General features: G+C 44.9%; 2 protein-coding genes across 4 annotated transcripts; one reads left to right on the top strand and one right to left on the bottom strand.

Moving 5' to 3' along the window:
• Nucleotides 1-910: 910 nt before the first annotated feature.
• On the bottom strand, nt 911-8737 carry efhb (EF-hand domain family, member B). Its single transcript, XM_086217794.1, has 13 exons — nt 8549-8737; nt 8336-8395; nt 8030-8173; nt 6814-6994; nt 6588-6698; nt 6182-6311; nt 5982-6065; nt 5825-5892; nt 5549-5703; nt 4722-4929; nt 4301-4531; nt 3990-4171; nt 911-2493 (listed from the first exon to the last, which is right to left on the bottom strand). The coding sequence occupies exons 1-13, from the start codon at nt 8648-8650 to the stop codon at nt 2347-2349; spliced, it is 1803 nt and encodes a 600-aa protein (XP_086073920.1). The 5' UTR covers nt 8651-8737; the 3' UTR covers nt 911-2346.
• A 307-nt stretch (nt 8738-9044) lies between these two features.
• rab5ab (RAB5A, member RAS oncogene family, b) lies at nt 9045-17532 on the top strand. 3 transcript variants are annotated; one of them, XM_086217797.1, is made up of 6 exons: nt 9045-9179; nt 10990-11216; nt 12159-12310; nt 13881-14003; nt 14359-14452; nt 15189-17532. In XM_086217797.1, the coding sequence occupies exons 2-6, from the start codon at nt 11051-11053 to the stop codon at nt 15302-15304; spliced, it is 651 nt and encodes a 216-aa protein (XP_086073923.1). In that variant the 5' UTR covers nt 9045-9179; nt 10990-11050; the 3' UTR covers nt 15305-17532. The 3 variants fall into 3 exon arrangements, with proteins under 3 accessions (XP_086073923.1, XP_086073921.1, XP_086073922.1); XM_086217795.1 differs by having other exon boundaries at nt 9052-9255; XM_086217796.1 differs by lacking the exon at nt 9045-9179 and adding an exon at nt 9363-9405.
• The last annotated feature ends 5697 nt before the right edge of the window (nt 17533-23229 follow it).

Here is a 23229-nt window from a genome sequence, read left to right as displayed (position 1 = left end):
GTGTTCACCCAACATTTACACATTTTTCTCAGGACTTCCTATATTTTTTATCTAGTATTATTCTTTTTCTACCCATTATTTCAAATATTTTTAGCAGGTTTTCTACATATTTACTGAGACGCTTTCTAATGCACTGCACTGGAATCGGAGCAACTCCAGTATCAGCTGACCTTGTCAAGTTTCCAGTATTTCACTTATACTGTGGGAGACCAAATATATTAATGTTCTAGCGCTTGAGATAAGCAAGACGCAACAAGATAATCCATTTTCCATAGCAAGCAGGAGGGGGCGTATGTTCTGATACATGGTTGTCAGGAGTTGACTGTTGTAGTAAATACTTAATGGCCCGATGACGTCTCATACCACATGTAAATACAGTAATTGTATGGCATCGCTGCAAGCAAGCTTGACAAATTCTACCAGAAAATGTTGTACCCAATAAAGTGCCTCAAATGCAGAATGTGTTGGAGCTAACAGCCACAGCCAGAAACGTGTCACTTGTCAAAGACATCACGTCTGAGCATCATGCACTCTGTTGAAACTGGCTTCAATATTATTCATGCTGACAACACATCTGACAGACGAGAGAGGATTCTGTCATTAGCAGCTGCTAATTCATGTTTAATGAAATACAGTGAGGATTATTCTGATTTTCCTGTTTAGTCTGAGGAAGTTTGCGTAGGGGGGAGTCGGTTCCAGTGGAGCATCTCGGGGAGTCATAATGAGATTAAGTGAGTGAGGTTAGCTTAGCACGTGTCAATATGCTCATGGATACAGCACATTAAACAATTTACCACGCCTGTGCATCACTCAGTTTAATGGAAATTAACAAGAAAACAAAAACAAGTGATGAATATACTAAAAGCTATTTTTTATTTTTTTACATTATTTTTCAATAATATTTCCCTCTTTCTTAATGTTTGACGCGTGGATCAGACAAAGCCGCGTGGAAGTCTGTTTCATTAATCTGGTTACCGAAGCTGATTGCTCACAGTCATTGTTCCTCTTTGAGACTCTATGTGTGTTCAGAAGCTACAAGAAGACATAAATTAATTTTGCTATCTCTGTCACACATCCATTTTAGGGTAAATTAATCAAATTAAATGATAAATATGCATTGAAATCAAGTTTAAATCTTTGACAGAACAAATGAAAAGCTATAGAGACCGTAGCTCCAGTATTTACTCAGATCTCTCACCAGTCTGGAAACATTAATCCAATGAAATTAATTAATTTAACAGTTTCACGGACACTTACATGTGTCAGCAAAACATGACAAGTTGCGAATACAAAAGAAAGAAATTTCATAGATTTCATGAAATACAAAAATTTATTCTCTATAAACAAACAAATGGTCGGATGGAAAAATACCTCTGTGGACGTTTTTATGTCAGAACTTGTGGTGTGGTGGCATTCATGCTCAGTTAATACTACAGAGAAAATAAAAGCCTTGAAGCTGACTTTTTAAATCACAAAAGGGTGTTTTCAAGCCCCATCTTTTAAACAAAATGCGTATCCGATGACATGGGAAGAGGGTTGATTTCCGTCTAAAAAAGTAAAACATGCCAACGTAACAGTTGTGTCCCCCTGAGAGGAAAATACCAGTGAAGGAACATTAAATTATTGCTGTGCCATGTCACAGTCATGCTTCTCGGCCCGGCTACAGGGATGCAGCTCTGAACTGTTTCCTGCTCCATCACTTTCTGATTTAAGGAAGATCAGTACTGATTTCCCAGGCTTTCGGATGAGCATTTGTCATGTTAAATGTTGTTATTTCTGGGTCAATTTACCATGCGGATCAGAGTACGGGTGTACTCAAAATTAAACGGGAGCCGTAGTGGAGTGATAAGGCTAACAGAGCTGCAAGCAGCAGCTGGCTTGACTGCCCCATGTTACTGTTAGTCATCATGAACATGTACCTGATGACTTCAGTGACGATGTCAAAGTAAGCAACTAATAAAAGTGGTGTTTCTGCTGCTGCAGTGTCAGCTGCCAGAGGCCAGTGTCCCATTCTGAACAGGATTATTTTGAAAGGGCACCCAAGATGAAAAAGCTCAAGCTGAATACTGAGTATTTGGATTCAATCCTCAGTAGATGACACTCAAATAGAAAACAATATGAAGACACACAAAAAGCTCATTTGTTGCTCGCTAAAAACTCCTAACAGAAGACTGCAGTGAGATGATGTTAACATCACGGTTAAGCTGTGAAAACTGGAACTGCACTACTACCACGACTACATGTTCAGTGCACATTCTCAGACCTGCTGAGCGACAAACGCTAAATCACTGTTCATAATGAAATACCGACTGATAAGGAAACCCTGTGCATCGATATCACAACTTGCTACACTGCTTTTATTTCCTCAAGAACGTTTCTGAAAACCTCGACACAAACCTCCCCCTCTGGATGTCTGATGGATGCCAGCTTCCAGGCCTCCTCGAAGGTCTCCTCGGAAATATTCACACCAACATTCCTGAAGATCTCTGCAATCTGTGAATGGCAGAACAACGAGGATCAGAAACTAAAAACTCTCAGTCAAACATCGTCTGTGAGGTTTGTGTATTTTCTGTTTGTACTTGTAGTATTTTCCCCTATCTAAGAGCAGTAAAGCCACGCCGCAGGAGCAGCAGGTCAGTGTTCATAAAGACACTCTAGACTGAATAGTCAATCAAAAGAAAATGAAACAGACTGGAGGTGCAGAAGAGAGTTCACTCAACCTTCCCCCTGGAGAAATAAATATGAAAAAAGGTAAAGCGCTCAGAGGTGAATTAGTAATCAAACGACAGATAAAAACAAAGAAGAAACAGAGAGAGTGAGGGGGGATCAAAGAAAATAGAGTACTGATCCTGTAGAGAACATCTGACTCCAAAATAAAGTCTCATATCATGGGTTTGGTTTAGAAAAATACACTATGCAGCATGAGTTGAAATTATGATGAGAAGTCTTCTTTGAGAATGTGTCATCAGCAGCCTTTAGCTGATGCACCCAAAGAGCTTAAATCTTGCACTTCGCACATGAACTAAAATAAGACGTTCTGATGTCCAAGAGAGGATGGCATGAAGGCCATGATAACAGAGGATGAATGTATGGACTGTGAGACACAAGCATGGGCCCCTAGAGAGCAGCAATAGGGAGAGAACAGTATATTTTCATCATATTCTGTTACTTCTTCCAACAGTTTGATTAATTTGTGGCCATGAGATTACAAGGTATGGAAATAATTGACATCTTGGTTCCACAAATTCATGAAATTGTGGGAACAGGTTCTATCATGCGCCACAACAATATTTCTCTTTGGCCACTCCAGCGTTCCGTACAAGGGTCTGCTAACTGTGATATAAAGCGAGCGACTCACTGTCTGCGAGAGTCACAATTTCAGCAAAATATCAAAGCTCAGACTCAAAATATGAAAGAAAAATCAGACATGGAACTGAAGGCTTCCACTGCTTGCTTTGTCAAAATTGTTGTTTTTGATTAAAAGAGAGTGGGACTGTGAGATAAGTGAATAGGCCCGACAGAACTTTTTGTCTCAGGCAGACAATTCAAGTTGTCAAACATAGATTAATAACCCTGAGAATGCTGCATGGCATTTGTTTGACGGTTCCAGGGCCGGCTGTTCTGCATGTGGCCTCGCTGGAACGACTTCCTGAGACACCTACATGGAACTCAGCCATCATTACTGTTATTAGGGACGCCTGCGCGTTTCTGCTGTGACCACAAAATAAAAATCCCTGCTGTAAAATTAAGCCAATTACACTTACAAAAGGTCCATTTGGTTCCGATTCAATCTCAATTTCACACAAATCTCTTAAACAGTCTGTGACAAAAAAAAACAAACAAAAAAAAGAAAGAAAATCTGAAGTAGCACCAAGGTTGCCAGGCTGATTTTAAAGACAGGCACGGTGGTTTTCTGGATAGGTTACACTTGCATTTACTCACTTTTATATTTACTTTGACATCAACCCCTGATCTTGCATTGTGCCTACCTCCTTCTTAGTGCGTGGACAGTAGAAATGTTCCTCATAAACACCGTGGCGGGCATGAACCGTTGGATGCAGAAGAGCGGCAGCCGTGGACGAACCGCCATGCTTATTTGTGTGAGTGACTCTCCTGATGAGCGGGGCTGGACGGTGGGAGCGCACCGTCGGTGGCCCAAAGCTGTGGGGGTCTGATTGTATGAATGAAAAATCAGTTAAATTTCCCATACAGCATTTGATATACAACACTTTTTCTGGCAGGACTTTTTTTGAAAACATCTGTTTCTTTATTGATATATAAAGATCTCCTTCTGACCCACCTGACGTGAATGGACCAACACTGACAGCCCCTATGAGGGAGGAGGAGGTGATGAAGTGGTCTGAAGCTGCCCGGGGTCGTCTCAGGGTCCTGACAGTCTTGAGGGAGCTGCCTGGCTTGACTGGCTCCAGGTCCTCAGGATGAATCAAAGACTTAGAGGGAAGAACCTCCCCTGATTGTGGAGAAGAGGGCTTCCTCTCTTTGTTGGCCGGAGCCGTGCTTATCTGGTGATCTGCAGGAGATGAGAGAAACAGAAAATACACCAGTAAATAAGTCTAAATGCACAGCTTCCCTTTACCCCCCCCCTCCAATTTTGATGTTACTGTTGTAGTTGTTTGAGATATCGAAAGCGATTAACAAACTGCAGCTGTATTTCAGTGTGTGAGACTAAAAAATAAGAAGGTACACTACATGAAACTGACCGTTCGTGATGATGCGCTGCTCTCGTCTGTTGAGGGGCATCTTGTTCTTCCAGTTTAGGAAGTTCGCAAACTCCAAGAAGTTGATTTGTCCATCCTTATCGACGTCACAGGACTCCATCAGGTCATCCAGGACCGGCCCGCTGGCATCTAGATCGAACTGACGGCACACTTCCTGTAGGTCCTCTTTGTCAATCATTCCCTTGCCTTTCTGGTAATTTAACACAGAAACACAATCACACACATAGATACTTTGTGTTACTTGTGGCACTGAATACTGGTATAAAATAAGAAAACAGAAGTTTATGACACTTACACATTTATTCAGCTGATAACCTTATGAAATTAATCCTTTTTTTTAAATTTTGAAGTATGAATGCAATCATTTAAGTAAAAAGCTAAAATGAGGCTATAAACAAACTACACCACTGACAATGACTTTGGCACCACAACCAAGTTTGGAGCTTCTTTTCTCCTTCCTCGGCCGGCTTTTTGACTTTTTTTTAAGATAAACAAAAGCGTAACATGCACGAGTGTGGCATTTACTGTCAAATTTTCTACTGTAGAACAAAATGTCAAGGTATCTTATGTTCCTGTTAATTCCAGACCTGTTTCAGACATTTAACAAAAACCAGCTGAATTTTGGATGAGGGCACCAGACATTCAACAATGCTGAGGGTTTCCGGGCACCACTTTACTGTCTGATGTCCGAATGAAACTGGCCTTTAAAACACCAAATATTTTCAGGTTACATTTGTTAAATTATCAGCAAACTGAAAGTACAAAACAGCAGTAATGTATGCTAGTGTCACCCTGCCGATGTGGAGTACCTTGTCGTAATGCCTGAATGCCTGTAGCAGGGAGGGGAAGGTTTGAAAGTTGACCATCTTGAGGCGGTTTTGCACCCCGGTGACCAGGCGGCGACGCTGGTCCCGGCCTCTTCCGTAAGTGCATGGCTCAGCAGCGTGGAGAACCTCTCCAACACCTGAAGAGGAACCAGGCAGGATTATTTACTGACCTGATAAAGGATCATTTTTCCCCCCAATGAGTTGACACATGTTCAAATACCCAGCACAAAAAACAAAAAAAGGTATATATTAACTAACCAAATTCATCTTGTGGCAGGAGGATGCCAAAGGTGTGGTCTGCCTCAACTTTAAGGGTATTTTCTTTCCTGTAAAAAAAAAGAAAAAAAAAGAGACAGACTGAATGTAAGTTCAGCAGGACAAAGAACTGAGCAGATGGGGCGTACAAGAAACTCACGTGCTGTTCTCTTTGCCAAATTGTCGCTCCATCTTTTCCCTCGAGTCCTCAGATCTCTTCCATACAGCCTTTGGGTTGTAAAACCTACGGTGAAATCATAAGGGTACGTTCAACTCTTATTTCCAAATTTAGATATAAACTGACTGCATATAAAACATCATGGAAGTTGAAATCACAAAACACCTCATTGGAGCGCTTACTTTGATGACTCTCCCAGCCATCGGAGAGTTTTGCCAACATTGCGGCCGTCGTTAAAATGAGGTGTAGCGATCCCGAACCTGCTGTCCTCACTGTAGTGACTCCAGTCGTACTTCCTGTCAATTCGCTCACCTAGAATATAGTAAAAGATTTGTGTTTAATACTTAATATTATAAATAATGCAATTACATTTAAGAGCGTCTCGATTCTGATAGTGCAACAAGTCCTTTCGCAAGGGGGTTGTGTGACACTCAAAACAAGTTATCCACTGTTTTACAGTCAGAACAGTGAGGACTAGCCGATGACGTAAGCTTGTGCCGACTGTTGTTTGTGACAACTCTCACGGCTAGAAGACGGAGACAAACTTGTTTTCACGTCGTATTTCCTGCACATTTCAAGCGTTCTTACCAACCAAATAGGAGTTGTTGCTACGAACGTAAGCCTCGTGTCTCTCTTGAGCCTCCTTCTCCAACTCCTCTGCTGTTTTTGAGGGGTTAATAAGCTCATGCACATTCAAACCTGGACAAAAAGGGTTGTAGAAAAAAATATGGTCACATTCCAGCATTTGTCCCACACCTGACTTCGACCAACTTCCTTATTATTTAAGCCATTGTCTAATATACGTTGCACATACCTCTTGCAGTTTTGACACCAAATGCAGTTTTGTCATTATACCAGGCAGGAAGTCCAAACTGCTGATCATGTGACCTGCCCAGCGGCGCTTTCTTTCTGGAGGCGTACACGGCTTCACTGAGTTCCAGCAACTTCTCTTGGAACAAGCTCTTTTGAGGAGGATTCAAGAAATTCCTGTCGTGCTGGAATCACACAAAACACCAAAATGCATAAGCATCATCTGATGGTGTTTCTTCTGGAATACATTGTTGGATGACATATTTTTATAGGCCGACCCAGAACTTAGCATCACTCTGGGCTCCCTCGGCCCCAGGCCAGCTTGATTTTTACGCTGGATTTTTGGTAAAATAAGTTCTGTGGCAGACAAAAGGTAATGAGACTTTTGTGTGGCAAGATAATCCTCACAAATTAAACACTTTCATGATTTTTGAGGCGGAAATTCATTTGTGAGACGCACAAAGCTTCTAACCAATGATAACTTCTCTTTAACATTGTCATTTTTAAGACACTTAAAAGATTCAATGCCATAAAAAATTATGGTAAGAGGTCTTATTTGTGGGCGGCGCCGTGGTTAGCATTGTCGTCAAGAAGGTTCCGGGATCAAACCCCGGCTGGAGCACGGGATCTTTCTGTGTGGAGTCTCCATGTTCTCCCTGTTCCTGCTGGGTTCTCTCTGGTACTCCAGCTTCCTCCCACAGTCCAAAGACATCAAGAGGGGACCAGGTTAATCCAGACTCTAAATTGACCGTAGGCGTGGCTAGGAGAGCCAATGGTTGTCTGTCTCTATGTGTTGGCCCTGCCATGGACTGGTGACCTGCCCGGGGCCAGCCCCGCATCTCACCTGAGGGCTGCTGGGATAGGCTCTACCCCCCCCCCCCCCCCTCCCCCTGCGACCCTTGACAGGATAAGAGGTAGAAAATGGATGGATGGTCTTATTTATGTTAACTACAGGTCTTATTTCAGGCATTTTACCCACAACCCATTCAAAAATCCCACTGAGTCTCACACGAGGGAGCCAGACATTCAACAATGGGGACTAATTTCTGGGTTTAACAACTCATTCCTGTGCCACTCCATGAGTTAATAGGGCCAAAAAAAAACAAGTATTAAAAGGATTTAACTCGTTATTCAAGAACATCTTTAAATTCCACATGTTGGGTTGTTAGATCCCTCATTTAACCCACAAGGGGGTGAGTGCAATTTTAGGGGCGCCTCACAGTGTGGGATGATTTAGTGATGATGCCATGAACCAGGCCGCTTGCAACATCTGGATCATTTGCCTTTCCTCGGTGCACTCTGATGGCTCCTGGTTCGGGCTGGAGGCTGTTACGGAATCTCCACACCACTGGTGGGGTAGGCGGCTGCAAAATTTAATAAACAAAAATATATTGTCATATTGACCCATGTGCTACATTAGATTAGTTACATATTTCAGTTATGCTTGTGCAACCAAAGACAAAATCAATACTATACCTATGAGAATTCATTCAATACAAATGTCTGCACATAAATAAATGTCTCACCCTTGGAACTTCTTGTAAGCAGTTCTTGGCCCGGTCTCCTACAGGTATCAGTTTCCCAGCCTGATGTAAGGGGGGTAAAATAATGAACACATAATTAGATAGTACACAGAGTACAATAACGAATACAATTCACGGTGTACTTCAAACTTTCCAAAGCTTTCCGGTTCTTTTCAGCTCAGACGAAGTTGGCTTACCGACTGTACGTCGACCTACCGTTGGTATATCTGAGAAATTATCCGTGTACTTGTCTCGGTAAGAGGTATTTCCGTCCGTCATATTCGCTTTTTGTTTATATTTATTGTTATTCACATTCATCTACTTGCGAAATGTTCCAACAAACTTTTCAGACCTAGCTAGCTTAAATCCTTCGTTCAGCTACACAATGAGTTGCACGTTTGTTTGGGGTCGTCGTTGCCAGGCAACATCCGTCCTGTCCCCGACTATATATATATATATATATATATATATATATATATATATATATATATATATATATATATATATATATATATATATATACACACACACTATATATATACACTATATATATACACACTATATATATATACACTATATATATATACATATATATATATATGTATATATGTATATATACAAAAAATTCTTTCTTAAATTGTCTTTCTTGCATAGATTTCTTGTTTGTGACCAAAACTCTTCAATATGACTGGTCCGTCGCGCCGTTACGTAGGCCGATTGTCAATTCCAGTCATACGATCTGTCATCATCCTTCGTACAATGCGAAAAGGGAAGTTGAAAGAAGTGGGAGAGGGACCTCGCAGAGCCTGGTGAAATTTAACATTGCAGCCGGGACACTCGACACACTGTGAGCAGACGCCAACGTGATTTAAATGCTCTGTTGGAGACACCATTCGCATTGACTAGCTTCATCTTTTGGGTCGGTGAGTAGCTAAAATAGCTAGCTAATGGCTAACCGGAGGGCTCCTCCCGGGGCGGCCACGGCTAAACGTTTGCTCACTGTTTTGGCCAGCCCAGTGTCTATTATTTATCTGGCTAGCTAACGATAGCCGACACTGGAAGGGCCAAGCTAGGTTAGCATATTAAGTTAACTTACTGGGTTACGACTGGCGAATTCGCATCAGTTTTTTGGATGATAAACACGTAAATGTGGATAGGCAGGTAGCGTAATAGCTGTTAGCAACTGTGTCTTTACCGCTGATGAGTTAGGTATTCACAAAACTACACGACAGACAGCTAACGTTAGCTAGCTGTCAGTAGCTGTACACACCCAAACCTGTTATCTATATTTTCTGTTTTGTTTCTTGCATACATAAACATCAGTGTCACACGGAAGGTAAATTTGGCGTATCGGACTGAGACTATACGGGTTACAAAGCCTTTATTACATGCAGAGATTGGATTTATGCTAGACATTCTGAACGTACGAGCTAGCTATGTTGCTAGGTTAGCATTCTGCTAATTCTTGCCAGTCAACAACAACAACATGACAGGTTATTTGTGGTTAACTGTGTCGTAACGCGATTTCGACAAAGTTGATGGCAATTATTTTCGTACTGGTACTTTGTATTTGCGGATTGGGTTGTTCCAAGAATATGTGTAAATTACAGATAGTAGTATAGTATCCAGTCAGTATATCCTTGTCTACTAATGTGGTTGATGTTATCAGAGCTACAGCTCAGTGGATGGCAATGTTCACTGTATTTTCACCTTGACAAATATTCCTCCCTACCTGCTCACATCTTAGTGAAACCAATCTCTTATGTGACTGTCACTGCTTTGGTACTACAGGCCTTAACAGGTGCAGGTGTTAGTCAGTTTATTTGTAAGTGCTTTAATTTTATCACTAAACCAATACAGATGACATCACCGCCAGCCTTATAATAAGCTTACAAGTACACATACTGCTTGTGTGACATCAGTTTTTCTAAATGTTGGGTTTACAGGCAGGGTGAACAATTGACCTGATCAATGTGCCAAACCCCGGTATGTTTTTCCAATACTTGTTACTTCAAATTTGTTTTTCAGCAAGCTGCTGGCATGCAACCAGCTATTGTTTGGCAAGGAAAGAGACTAGCTGGTAATTCAAAACTGTTTTGTTGACTCACTGTCTGGTGAGCTACGGTGGTCACCGGGTCATCGCTGACATTTAGAGTTTGACCAGTCTGTTTTAAAGAAACCATTAGAAAGAGCAAAATATATAAATACATATACAGAATGCGATCCATGCTTTCACTTCAAATGTGTCAAAAGTTCTTCATAGAAGTGTTTTTATTCCGACACATGACTTTGCCTGTTAATGTGTAGCTTCTGAATGTGTACGTGCAAGCAGTACAAATATTTATTTCAGTCAGGAATGGTCTCGAATCAAAAGTTTTGAAACGAGAAACGAGTAATTATATGAAATATAAAAAGATATTGACTGGCTGTGCTGGATAGATGTTCTACTTTTTTATTAGGTCATTTTATAATATTCCCTCGATCATGTAACTGAATATTTAAATTTCCATTTATTTTTATACCTGCTGTTCAGAGTGCATGGAGAATAGGTTGTAGAGATAGGTGCTTAATTCCCCAGCAAACGGGAATAAAATAATCCCCTGCCTTATTTCATTATGTGATGCTGACGCTTGTCCTTTGTTATTGTTGTTGCTCAGGTATTTTTTTTAGTTTTTCCGGGCACGTCAGCATCAAAAGGAAGTGACAGGAGAAAGTGACATGGCAAGTAGAGGCGGAGCTACACGACCCAATGGGCCAAACGCAGGCAACAAGATCTGCCAGTTCAAACTTGTGCTTTTAGGAGAATCAGCAGTGGGGAAGTCAAGTCTTGTACTTCGTTTCGTCAAGGGACAGTTTCACGAATTCCAAGAGAGCACAATTGGAGGTATGTATGTTCATGGTGACAACATGTACGGTGATGTACAATTTTTTTTTGGGGGGGGGGGGTGTGGAATAAAAACTGAACAAGTCGATGGTCAGTGTGAGGCTACAAGAGTGGTCGGAGACATGACTTACGATCTTCTAATGGACTCCTGAATGCTGCAGGACCTCAACATCTGTAGTGTAGCGAGAGCCTATCATGCTAAGATCGGGGGAAAGTGTTGGTACGTTGGTGAAGTCCCACTGTTCGTGGTATTGTTGTTGTTGTTGTATGCTAGTTTTAAGTTGCTTGTTATTATCTGCATAGTCTCATGCTTCCTGCTGTACTGGAAAGCATCAGGTTTGATTAAATCTCTTTGTTTAATAGTTACATACTAAATACTAATATATATAGATATAGATAGATAGAGAGAGAGAAAGAGATTTTAAATCTTTAATTTTAATACATGTCAGCACTGGTTTTGTTTTTGCTAATTCCGCCCATTAGCAGTTTTCTCGACTGAAGTTTCACTCCAGATTAGAGTACGTTTGTGTTTATTCACACTGCTCAGCCAGGCTAGACAACAGCACAGGTAAAGTTAGAACTGGCGTTGTCTGTCTGTCATGAATGTATTCATGATGATCCACAGAGTTGTGACAAATATGCAGATGCTACAACAACTCAATTCATAAAAAGCCTACAGCGAGAGAGACAGTGTTCCTCCATAACTGGGAACTTTCCCTCACTGCGTCCTCCCCGATGATGCGGCGCCCATCAAGACTTTTTATCATTTCATGTTTGACGCCTGTGTTATTTTTTGGTTTAAGATCTGGACAAAGCCACCCAGGTGATCGAACTGTGTGTCTGGACATGTCTGTTGCCCCCCCATACACACACACACTCACACACACGTTTATGCCGCCGTGAGTTGATTGGTCGTTGGTTGATCTGCTGTGTCCCCTGCAGCTGCCTTCCTGACTCAGACAGTATGTTTGGACGACACAACAGTCAAGTTTGAAATCTGGGACACAGCTGGTCAGGAGCGCTACCACAGTCTGGCCCCCATGTACTACAGAGGTGCCCAGGCAGCCATCGTGGTCTATGATATAACTAATGAGGTAAGCGGCGTGCAACTTCACGGGCAAAGATTGGGAGCTGAAATAACACTGATGTCAACAACAGAGCTGGAAAACGGCCTGCTCGTCTCTCAAGTTGGCTGCATCAGGATATTTGGGTGCCAGTTTTATTTATTTTATTTACATTTTGCAAAGTTTGCACTGTCATATTCTTATTCATTGCAATTTTATTTGCTTTTTTTTTTTTTCAAAAACTGGACCACGGTTAAAAAAAGGAAACTAGGACCATAGATGCATCAGTATTCATATTTCAAAATACAGCAAGCCTTATACATTAGTGCGTCTTTGTGAGTTGTATTTCAGCAGCACGTTCTAAGTTGGTAAATAAAGTCAGAGAGGTAACGTTAAACTCTCCACTGAAGTACAATATGAAACAGAAGTAGCAGAGAGGACCAAAGCTTCACAGCTCTCTTATTTTAGCTGCTTTAAGGAATTTTGAACTTTGTACAGTAATTGGAACGCTCTCTTGTCTGCTTGAGCGCAGCAGAGCCCTGGCTGTGTCATCGCCGTGACCCACCCAGCAGCACGGAGCTTCCTCTCCAACGTTGCATCGTTAGCTCGCTGCTCACGGCGCTGCAGGGTTGATGAGCTGAAACTGACTGAAGTCCCAGTTCTCTTCACCTGGGCCAGTTTTGTGCTCCGCGGGCGCTCGTCTCCTGGTGATGACGGCGCAGAAAGTTCATGACAGAAGTAAATGTTTGTCCCTCAGATGTGATGATTGAGTCATTCCTCCAAAACCTGCTTGTAACTTCTGTCTTTTCTGAGGAGAAGTTCAGTGTTTGTGTAGCGACTGTCAGGCTGCTGCGCCGCCTCCATCCCCGGGTTCCGCCTCTTCCCTCATTTTATCAGTAACTCACATCTCAAATGGGTTTGCTGAAGTTTGTGAAGTGGAGACCAGCGTTTTGAGACGTAAACAAACGTTGTTATTCTGACAAGTGCGCGTGCAGTAGTCCCAGCGCTTCAGAATGGCCCGCAGGTGATCGCCGGCATAAACGTCGACACCTTTTTAAAAGTCACATCATAAACACGTGATATATTCATGTGTTCATATCACATTCGGCCTCTTGTAGTTACGTGCCGTTACTGGACTGAGCAGAGAGTGAAATGGTGAGGAATTGTTAACAGTATTTAACTTCAGCTGTAGGAGGCATATAAAGGCCCTCCTGTCGCCTCCTGCTGGGTTTGCTGAGGGGATTTTGTTCCAGCTGATGATCTTAACAAAGAGGTTCCAGAACAAAGAGCCGCGCTCCTCTGAGCCTTAAGGACAGGCTAATAGCCAACGTTCCCTCCTCCTGTGTGGACTGCATAGCTCGTAGCAGCAGTGGAGCCTAGCTCACCTGTCTGTCTATCGACGTGCAGCCGTCGCTGTACCTGAGGACACGTTCATGTGTCATGACAAGTTTCTGTGCTGCACAGGCCTCAGTCTGTAGATCAGCCAGCGTCTGGCTGTAAATCAGCAGAGCAGAGGCCTGTTGTCCGTCCCCCTGCCATCACATGGGTCTCATTGTTATTTGGGCTAACTGAGTCCACCCTGTCCTCTTCTTTTTCCCAGGAGTCATTTGTACGGGCGAAGAACTGGGTTAAAGAGCTTCAGAGACAAGCCAGTCCAAACATTGTAATAGCCCTGGCTGGGAACAAGGCTGATCTGGCTAACAAGAGAGCACTGGACTTCCAGGTTTGTCTTAATGAAGTCACGGGACGTGAACACAGCACCTGAAATCAGCAGGATAGTGAAAACTTTAGTCTTCGTTTACCACCAAAAACTGATTATTCTGTAGAACACGAGTCTTCAGCAACACATTCTTGAGGAGTCTCAGTCAAAACGACAACCTTCTTAACTTGATCTGGCAACATTTTTGTGCTAGCAGATGTTTATTTGTTGTGCAGTTATTTAGCAGTGCAGAAAAACTGTTCAGGGCTACTGGAAGTGGATCCAGGCAACATGGTGGATGTAAACAGGCCTTCAGTGCTTGTGACATGTCACCTGAAGGCCCGTGACCAATGACCCGATGTTGGTTTCCCTCTGACAGGATGCACAGTCGTACGCAGATGACAACAGCTTGCTTTTTATGGAAACCTCAGCAAAGACCTCTATGAACGTCAATGAGATATTCATGGCCATCGGTGAGTGTCCTCTGTTCGTACTCATGAGGTTAATCATCCTGATAGGGAAGACGACTCGCGCCCCACCTAATAAATCTGTTCATCTCCTGCCTGAGTAACAGTGAAGGACTTAATAAGCTGTGCAGTCAGGTTGAGCTGATGGCGTGTAGCAGACATCTGACGGAGCCGGCTTTGTAAACGCTCCATGTGTCGAACCGTAGCTGCGGCTTCACGAGTGGCCGGAACTTGCAAACCTGGCAACAATCCACTCGGATGTTACCGTGTTCCTCGATGAAGTCTGCAGTGGATTATTGGGGCAAAACTAGAGAAAGAGAGAGACGCCAGATCCCCGACAACTGAGGCCGTGAAGAGAGAGCACCTCTGCTCTTTGGCTTAGACGCGTAACGTGCGCACCTGTGTGACATTGTAGCTTAACAAAGTTTGAGCTTGAAACTTTGAAGTGTCACAACAACGGTGGAAGTTGATGCATCAGCTGAAGCTTTGAAATCCCTCCTGACCGCTGCTAGATGAGGAGTCGCTCAGCAGGTTCCCCTGACAACCCCAGCGTCCCTCACTGGATCATAATCCCACTTGTGATCCACTATAGATATTACGTATTTCAGACCAAAGCAGAAAGCTCAGCGGCGCTGGAGCTGCGTAGTAATCCCCTTCACACATCTCGACCGTACTCGCCAGCGCTGCCGTGGTGCGCTTTTTCCGTGATGTCATCTCTGATCTTGTTTCTGTGACATTGCAGCAAAGAAGCTACCCAAGAACGAGCCTCAAGCTGCGGGAGCCAGCAGCGGGCGGAACCGAGGGGTGGACCTGACAGAGACGGCCCAACCCACCAGCCGTCCCTGCTGCAGTAACTAACCCAGCTCTTCCTGCTCATCCTCCACACACTCATACACACACATACACTCACACACACACACACACACACACACACACACCCGTCTGAACGCCCCTCCCCCCGTCAACTGAACAACATCAGGACATCGGGCTCCTTGGCTTCCTGACGTCAGACCTTCAACCTCACTCCCTTGGAATAGCTAAAGACTCTGTATAGCTGCATTTCTAATACCTTTTTTGTTGATGTTCCTTTTTTTTCTTTTCTTTTCTTTTTTTTTTTTTTTTACTTTTTTTAAGAAGTGTATATCAGTATAATGGATGCATGTATCACTACAACGCCTAAAAGAAAAACAACCAACAGCACATTTTTATCTTCTATTCATAACTAACCCTGTTTAAGAGAGCTGAGCTGAGCTGAGCGCCAAAGTTGCGCACGTGTGCTTGACCTGCGGTGTGGAAGAGTGATTTTGCCGATGAGGCGGCGTAGCCTCATTTGTCACTTCCCGGTTCGACTGGGCGAGAGTGAGGCGGCCTGTTTAACACTGTGTGCGGCTCCATTTGTGTTCACGATCAGAAGAAAACCCCAAATTGTTCCCATCTCGAGACACGCGACTCTTGCGAGGCATCGATGGGCGCCGGCTGTCATCCCATCCCAGAATCCCTCCCTCCCTCCTCGCGTCTGTTCCTCCAGACGACATCTGGAGGCTCCCGGCGGACAACGGAAATTTGGTACTGTTGTATTTTTGAGAAGGTTGGAAAATACGCAAAAAAAACAAACAAAAAAGTCTCAGTCCATTATGTGTTGACAAAAATCCTCCACGAGACGAATCTTCATCTGTGTGAACTTGTCATGTTGCTGTAGATGATCCGAAACTGTCTTCATGTTGGGAATCGTGGAGTTTTAGAACCCTGTTTAGCACAGGAACACCCCCCCCCCCGTCAAAACCAGAACAGGATTATTGAGTCCCTCTTTGCTGTTGAATTAGTTTTTCATGTTGCAGCATCATCAGGTCGGTCACAGAGGTCGAGTTGGGACATAGAAGAAGAAAACTAACCCTAAACTTTAAGGCCCGGGCTCCACTGCGCATTTGCAATTAATGTTTTCATGCCATAATTTCATCTTAACGGGGTTTCAAGAGACAAAGGGATGCATTAACCTGTGGTAAGGAGCTTTGTGCTCTTGTGATAACGGGATGTTAGAGGGAGATGTTGGAACGAGACCTCTTGACCCGGAGGAAGAGCAGATTCCTCCTGACGTCCACGACATCGTCCCCGTGTGTCCTGGCACCAACTAGTGAATGAATGGAAGCGTGATTTGTCCCTGTGTGTGTGTGTGTGTGGTGGTGGGGGTGGGGGAGGCGTCATAATCTCAAGGCGCTTAGTCACTATTTTACAAAGTCACCAGTAGAGTGCGAGCCACAGCTGACATTGAACCTGGGACAGATACTGTATATTATTATTTATCTTGTTTTCACAACATAATCACATTAAAAAACTGAATTTCCAGTGTTTCTCAGCCTCCGTGAATGCGACCACATTGAACTCCTGTCTTCAGTCACCTGCTCTGTCTCAGTGCAGGCCAGTAGTCAACCTGCAACTTAGGTCTTCTGAATCAAAGGGTGATCTTTTTAATTCTTTTCCTTTTTTTTTTTTTTTTTAAGTTTAGAATAAAGCGCGAGTTCATACGGCGCACAAACAGAAAACTGGACGGGCGCGCGCCATCACAAGTCTGTGGAAGCTGTAGTGTCCTGGGGTGCGACGTCGTCTCCTTCCTCCTCGTAGTCCGGCTCGCAGAGCCTCGCGAGCTCACCATGAAAATTGTAGAGATTCTCAACGGCTGTACAGTTCCAGTGGGTCTGCTTTGGTTTGAATCTTTCCTCGTTCTCGACCTTGTCACAAGCTGGTCAGGTGTTAGGCAGTGGTGGTCTTTCTAGGTATCTCTAGTGTTATTAACAGAATCCCTCTCTGGTGTCTTGTTACTTTTCTCAGAAATGGTCCATGGTCATGTTTGAAAGGAACGTTTATTGCATTGCACAATGTTGATCATGTTTTAATTAATGACTGCTCTTCGATTTTATATGATGAACTGTATTGGACTTGCTAACCTACGGCTATAAGCAGGTAGCATCATTAACCTAACTGGTGGTCTCTCTTCCAGCTCAATGAATTTTAATGATGTAAAACAGCATTACTAGTGATGGGCTGATCAGTTTTGAGTGTCTGAATACAACTTAATAAATTCAATTAAGAGGTGTTCTTATGTTTATTGCTTCTGCTGATGTCGAACCCAGGTCTCAGTTCGCTCATCCAGGAGGTTCGGAGGCTGACAGCAGCCCAGCTGAGGGTGGATGTTCATGTCGTTGTCCAGAGAGACGGCGGCTGCTTCTCCACCTCTCAGCGACGTCGTGGAGATGAGCGCGATAAACCGACCTGCTTTGCTGCCAACCATGATTCGCTGCTGATCCTCGGACGACGACACTAAAAAAGTAAACAGCAGGCACATGCGCCCCCCGGGGGCCGCAGCACAGGGGCCCGTCACAGCTGACGCGTGTGCTCGATTGCACACGTCAGATTTAAGCAGGAAAACGTGTTCAGGTCCCCCTGAGCATCCTCCTCCTCCTTCGTTTTAGTGCGACGCGTGCGGTGAGCATGAGAAACCCTGGTACCACATTTAGAGAACCAGGCGGCGGCCATCAGGTTCCTCATGAAACCGGTGACCAGACGGGAAGCTCACGCTAACACCTCCTTCACACCTGTCTCTCTCTCTCACTCACACACACACACACACACACACACACGACCTGGTGTTCCTCACATGCCGCTTGGTTGAGTTTTGATGGGTGGAGGAGTTCCTGGCTGGTCAAAGTCTCAGAATCAGCATCGATCCAGGATTCTGGACTCTGGAATCAAAGAAATAATGATGCAGTTTGTCTGCTGGTTGCTGACCTTTCCACTGTTTCCCTGGCAACAAGGTCACTTTTTTTTTTTTGGCGTGTGTATAACGTGACCGGACCAATGAAAGTTTTGACAAGGATTTGATGAGCGGCGCTCACTCCGTCTGCAGCAGAGACGGATCTTATTTGTGTTCCGGGCCGTCCGTCATCGCTTGGTTCACAACCTGATCTGCCCGACTCTCCTCGGCAGATTTACAGAGGTGAGAGTGGAAAGTGCTTTATTCCATTCCAACCCAGCAACTGGGAGGAGAAAGCTTCCCTCCCGGTGGAAGCTCTTCTGTCACCAAGCATCTGCTTCCACTCTGGCCAGGGTGGTTTTGGAGCGTGTGGCGGCGGGACGCAGCATCTCGGGACACAACTGGACGATATTTCGCCAACGCTGCTGCAAAAGTTTCTGCTTCTTCTTCTTTGAGTCCCGCTCACAGCACCGTTTCCAGCCTACACCTGATTCGTGTTGCACTTCATGAAATATCAGCGGTGGACGACATTCGATTTGAACGTCCACAGCTGATAGTTTTCACCTGATTTGGCTGATTTTTTGTCTTCCAATTTTACGATCATAAAAATAAGTTTATATCCTCTCGTCTTGTACATACTGACAAACAGATTGTGAACATTTAGAAAAACCCATCAACAATTTATCGTCCTTATCAATGCCGACACAAGCTGACATAAATATCCATCGCTCTGATTTTGATAGTTTAAAAAAAAAAATCACCAACGCATCTCTGATAATGATGACATCACTGTGTACCGTTGTGTCACACCGTCAAACGGGAGTCTGTCCACTCTGACAAAAGGATTCTGGTTCATTCCAACCGTTTGGGTGGTTTTAACACAGAAAATATAAGAAAAGTTCAACAAAAAATGAAGGTTGTTCTGAGTGGGTTTTTTTTCCCCCTAAATCTTTTTCAGTGCATACAGAGCTTTTTGTTTTGATGCAGCAGGTGGACAGTGAAAGTAAATAAAACATTTTTGTACACACACACACACGCACACACACACACACACACACACACACACACACACACACACAAAGAACCTTGGGAAGATACTCACATGTTTTTGTGTAACTCTGACTGCTAAAAGCTCAGCTGAACTGGAAGTGTCGTCATGGCCTGTACAGACATGACAAAATGTTAGAGACTTGATGACATATGGGAACCAGAGTTCCCAGAGTTCCCAGTGTTTTGGAGAGAACAGGCTCTGGCTTTAGCCGTGTCTGCACAGGCCTCCAACAGCTGGTGACAAACTCACATCAGACAAATAAAATACGTTTAGTGGAAGTAAAACGTGTTTAAGAAGGTGCGTACTGATGGAATCCTGGTTAAATGACGCGGTGGGGGATGGGGGGGGGGGGTAGTTAACTGGGTCAATGAGTCCAAACGGATAAGCAAAGAAAATACTAGAACCAATTTACACGTCATTTTTGTGAGCAAAGCTGAAGCACACGAACACCACTTTGATCTGCGGTTCCCGCTGTTGACCATGCGGGGGCAGCAGAGCTCTGCTGACACCGGCGCTCCCTCCGTCTCGCTCAAACCTGAACATCCGTCTTCATGGTCTTGAATTGAACATGGAAAACTTGTTTGTTTGAGGGTTGTTTTTTTTTTTTTGAGCTGGACAACAGAAGTGGACACCCAAGAGAGGAAGACGCATCCCCCACTTTCTGGCTCAACTATGATTTAATAACAGAATGAATGAAAAAGCAATTCAGGAAAAAGGAGCTACATTTCCATAATTTGCAGCGGTAATGTTGACTTGTATTTCCTGCAAACAACTCTACACCCTCACACACACACACGCACACACACTCACACACTACATATGTGTTGAAATGGCAAGTCTTTGCCTCGCTCATCAAAGCGGAAGGAGTTTACTGTCAACAAGTGCTTGTGAAATCCTTCCCCCCTCTGTTGGAATCTTCCTTCTTTATGCTACAAAAACATGACCATGAGATGACAACGTCCCTGAAGACGATCGCACCGGGACCTGCCACGTGACAGGAAGCCTCACTGTTCCGCCATTTAATACATGAAGGCAAAACACGGGACTCAACCTGCTGCAGGACCCGGCTGTGATGGCATAGCTGGCGGCGTGTGTCACCCAGCCCGCCTGTCACCAGCATCCCTGAGCCGTCACCATGGTGACAGCCTCATTACGGTGATAACTCTGCCGGCTGGAGCTACTTCCGTGGTGATGTTATGATACGCGGCGTGCCGGTGGCGGCCGGAGGACTCGACAGCAAAACTTTTAACTCCTCAGCTGCAGGCCGAGATGTATTCCATCCATCACCTGCAGAGGAAACAGTTACCACAGCAACCAGCCTCGACAGTCTCGCTCGTGAGCTGCTGTGGTTCATCACCGTGCTGGCTGATGCTTATCGAACCCACCCGGCTCACCAGCGTCTCCCGCCGTGACAGCAAAGGTCACCCTACGATTCCCAAAGCAAAAAAAAAAAAACCCCAAACCCAAGGTAAATAAATAAATGAACGGATCTGCTTGAACTTGATGAAGACGTCTGGATCGTCTGGTGCGCAGAAGGAAGAGAGAAGAAATGTCAGATCTGCCGGGCCTGCAGGTGCAGCCTGGGACTCGTCAGCAGCTGCTGTTCCACCGTCAAACGACGCCGCTTTTCCTTCCTCACGCCGCGTTGAGCGGCAGCTCGCGGCCTCCGGGAGCGCGGAGGCTGTCCGACATTTAGCGTTTCAGCTTTTTGAGAGCGCAAGATGGATCAAGTCTCAACTGGCGGCCGTACATTCATCAAAACGAGGGAGCAAGTTCTACCCGCGGCCTCCCACTGTCCTCGCTGGGGGTTTAAGTCTCAGAACCAGTTTGGGTTTTTCTTTTATTCGTATAATTCATTCTCTTTTAATTGTATTTTTCATTTGATCTGAACAACGGTGAAGAAACCAGAGGAAAAGACCTGAAATCAGTCGGTTAACTCAACATGTTTCTGCCATTTGGCCACAAACGACAGAGCAAACGAGTAAATAAAGACTCGGGCTGTGGGCGGGAGCAAAGGTGGGAGCTGCGAGCCTTGCTGCTCTCCGCCAACTCCACTCACTGAAATAGCAATAAGCCTGAGCAGCAGATAAAATCGCTATCTGAGCAGAGTTTTTTCACTCCTCCGAGCTGCAGGAAGGTTATATGAAGCGATTGGGATCTGCCGGCGCCACCACCTTGTCATCCACTATCTCCCGGACTTCCACCGACACTTTAACCCTGCACGGGCCGAATTAGAAGCCTTGATTTCTTCTACGGAGACGCTTTTGTGTCAGCTGAGGTGTGATGGAGCAGGCGGAGCATCGCACGTCCCCCTGCGCCGGGTCCAAACTCTCCCTTCGCGAGTTGGCCGTCCTTGAACGTTACAGCCGCTCTCACGTGCTCATTCATGAGTGATCACGGCTGGTCGCCGTGTGTTTACAGCCGCCGCGTCGGTCCTCGGGGTCGGCGTGCCCGTCTCACTTGACTGACATCTGCTGAGACAAAAATTAATAGCTCAATAATTGATGCGCCGACGGTTCGGGCGGGGGAGATGATGGAGAGGTCGGCTCGGCCAGCGAGAGGTCATCAGACGATCTCTGCGTGACGCTGAGCGGCGAGGAGGCTCGGTGTTTGTAGGAGCCGCACGCAGAGATGCAGAGAGAGAGAGAGAGAGAGGGAGAGAGAGAGAGAGAGCATAGCGATCCTCGGGCCGAGGCGCTCGGCGGGCGAGGATGAAACACAGGCAAATGTTACTTCCGTCCCTGCTCCAACTGGCTGGATCTTCATTAGAGGCATTCGACGCTGCATGATGAGCTGACATGGAGGGAAAAAACAAATCCATCAAGTAAATGACCACAAGAAGAAGAACAATAAAAAAAAGAAGCCTTCATTAGCTTTAGCGCTAAGGGAACGCCATTTTACTGAGCTGGCACTTTCTCCAGGCCTGGTTTCTGACTCAGACTTGTGTAAAAACAAATGAAAAAAAAAGAAGAAGAGCAACAGAATCTGTTCTGGTACCTCGGAGGCGCCACGCCCTGCATGGACAAACATGGCCGGTTGTTGAGTCGTCTCCAGGAACCTCTGTTGAGTCACCGGGTGTTAACCGTCTTGCTCAGAGGGGTTTCACCAGCACTGGTAGCTCCTCTCTCTCTCCCGCTCCTCTGCAGGAGCTTCCAGGCCCGGTTGGGATTTGCACCAGCAGCGCTCAGTCTTCGGGCAGCTGAGCGACAAAGCTCGCGGCGCACGTGCAGTCTGGGGTGTGGAAGGCGGTTCTGCCGCGTGGCTCATTGGCGCGGTACATTTCAGAGCACGAGGCCTCTTAGCCAGGCGACTCATCCTCATTGTGGCACGACCCTTTCAGCGGAAGGTCGTTCAACACGCACGCTGTTCTATTCAGAGGGGAAACCGCCACAGTCGAGGTCTGGAGGGAGAACCGGCGTCTCGGGATCTCAACCCGTCCGTGGCCCCTCCTCATTGCCGTCTCGCTCACTATCGAATCGATGCCAGCCGTCATCGATCCGCGTGTATCTGATGACACCAGCGATGTTTGGTTCTTTTTTAGACCTGAGACGATGTCCTCGTCCAACTGGGACGAGTGGAACAGCGAAGTCAAGCCAAGCGTTTCCAGCCTGCATCATTATTTCTACTTGATTTTTCAATGTTTTCCATCTCGAGTGACCCAGGAACTTCAAATCAGTACCAGGGTTTGGTTCAGGACCGGACTTCCAGGAAGCAGCCTGATTTATTGTAGTTCGTCGCCTTCTATATTTCATGTGACACCAATTTTTAAGTTTCTAATACACTGGAAAACGGAGGGATTTCACTTTATTCAGCTTCCAAGTCTCCCAGGGACTCCGAATGAGCATCAGATATTTGTGCTGGACTGGAAACACACAAAGCTCTTTTTAGTCTTTATGTGAACATTGCAGTGCCAAAACGAAAAAAAAAAAAATCCCCAATTTGTCTTTCATTTTCCCACCAAATTTTGAGTTTGTTCCCTTGTCA

Source organism: Aulostomus chinensis, chromosome 11 (assembly GCF_037954235.1).
Source record: "Aulostomus chinensis isolate RoL2024-O1b breed Wild chromosome 11, RoL_Achi_v1.0, whole genome shotgun sequence".
NCBI classification, from domain to species: Eukaryota; Metazoa; Chordata; class Actinopteri; order Syngnathiformes; family Aulostomidae; genus Aulostomus; species Aulostomus chinensis.
The sequence above is the reverse complement of the archived record's forward strand: the minus strand, read 5'-3'. Positions and strand labels throughout refer to the sequence as shown.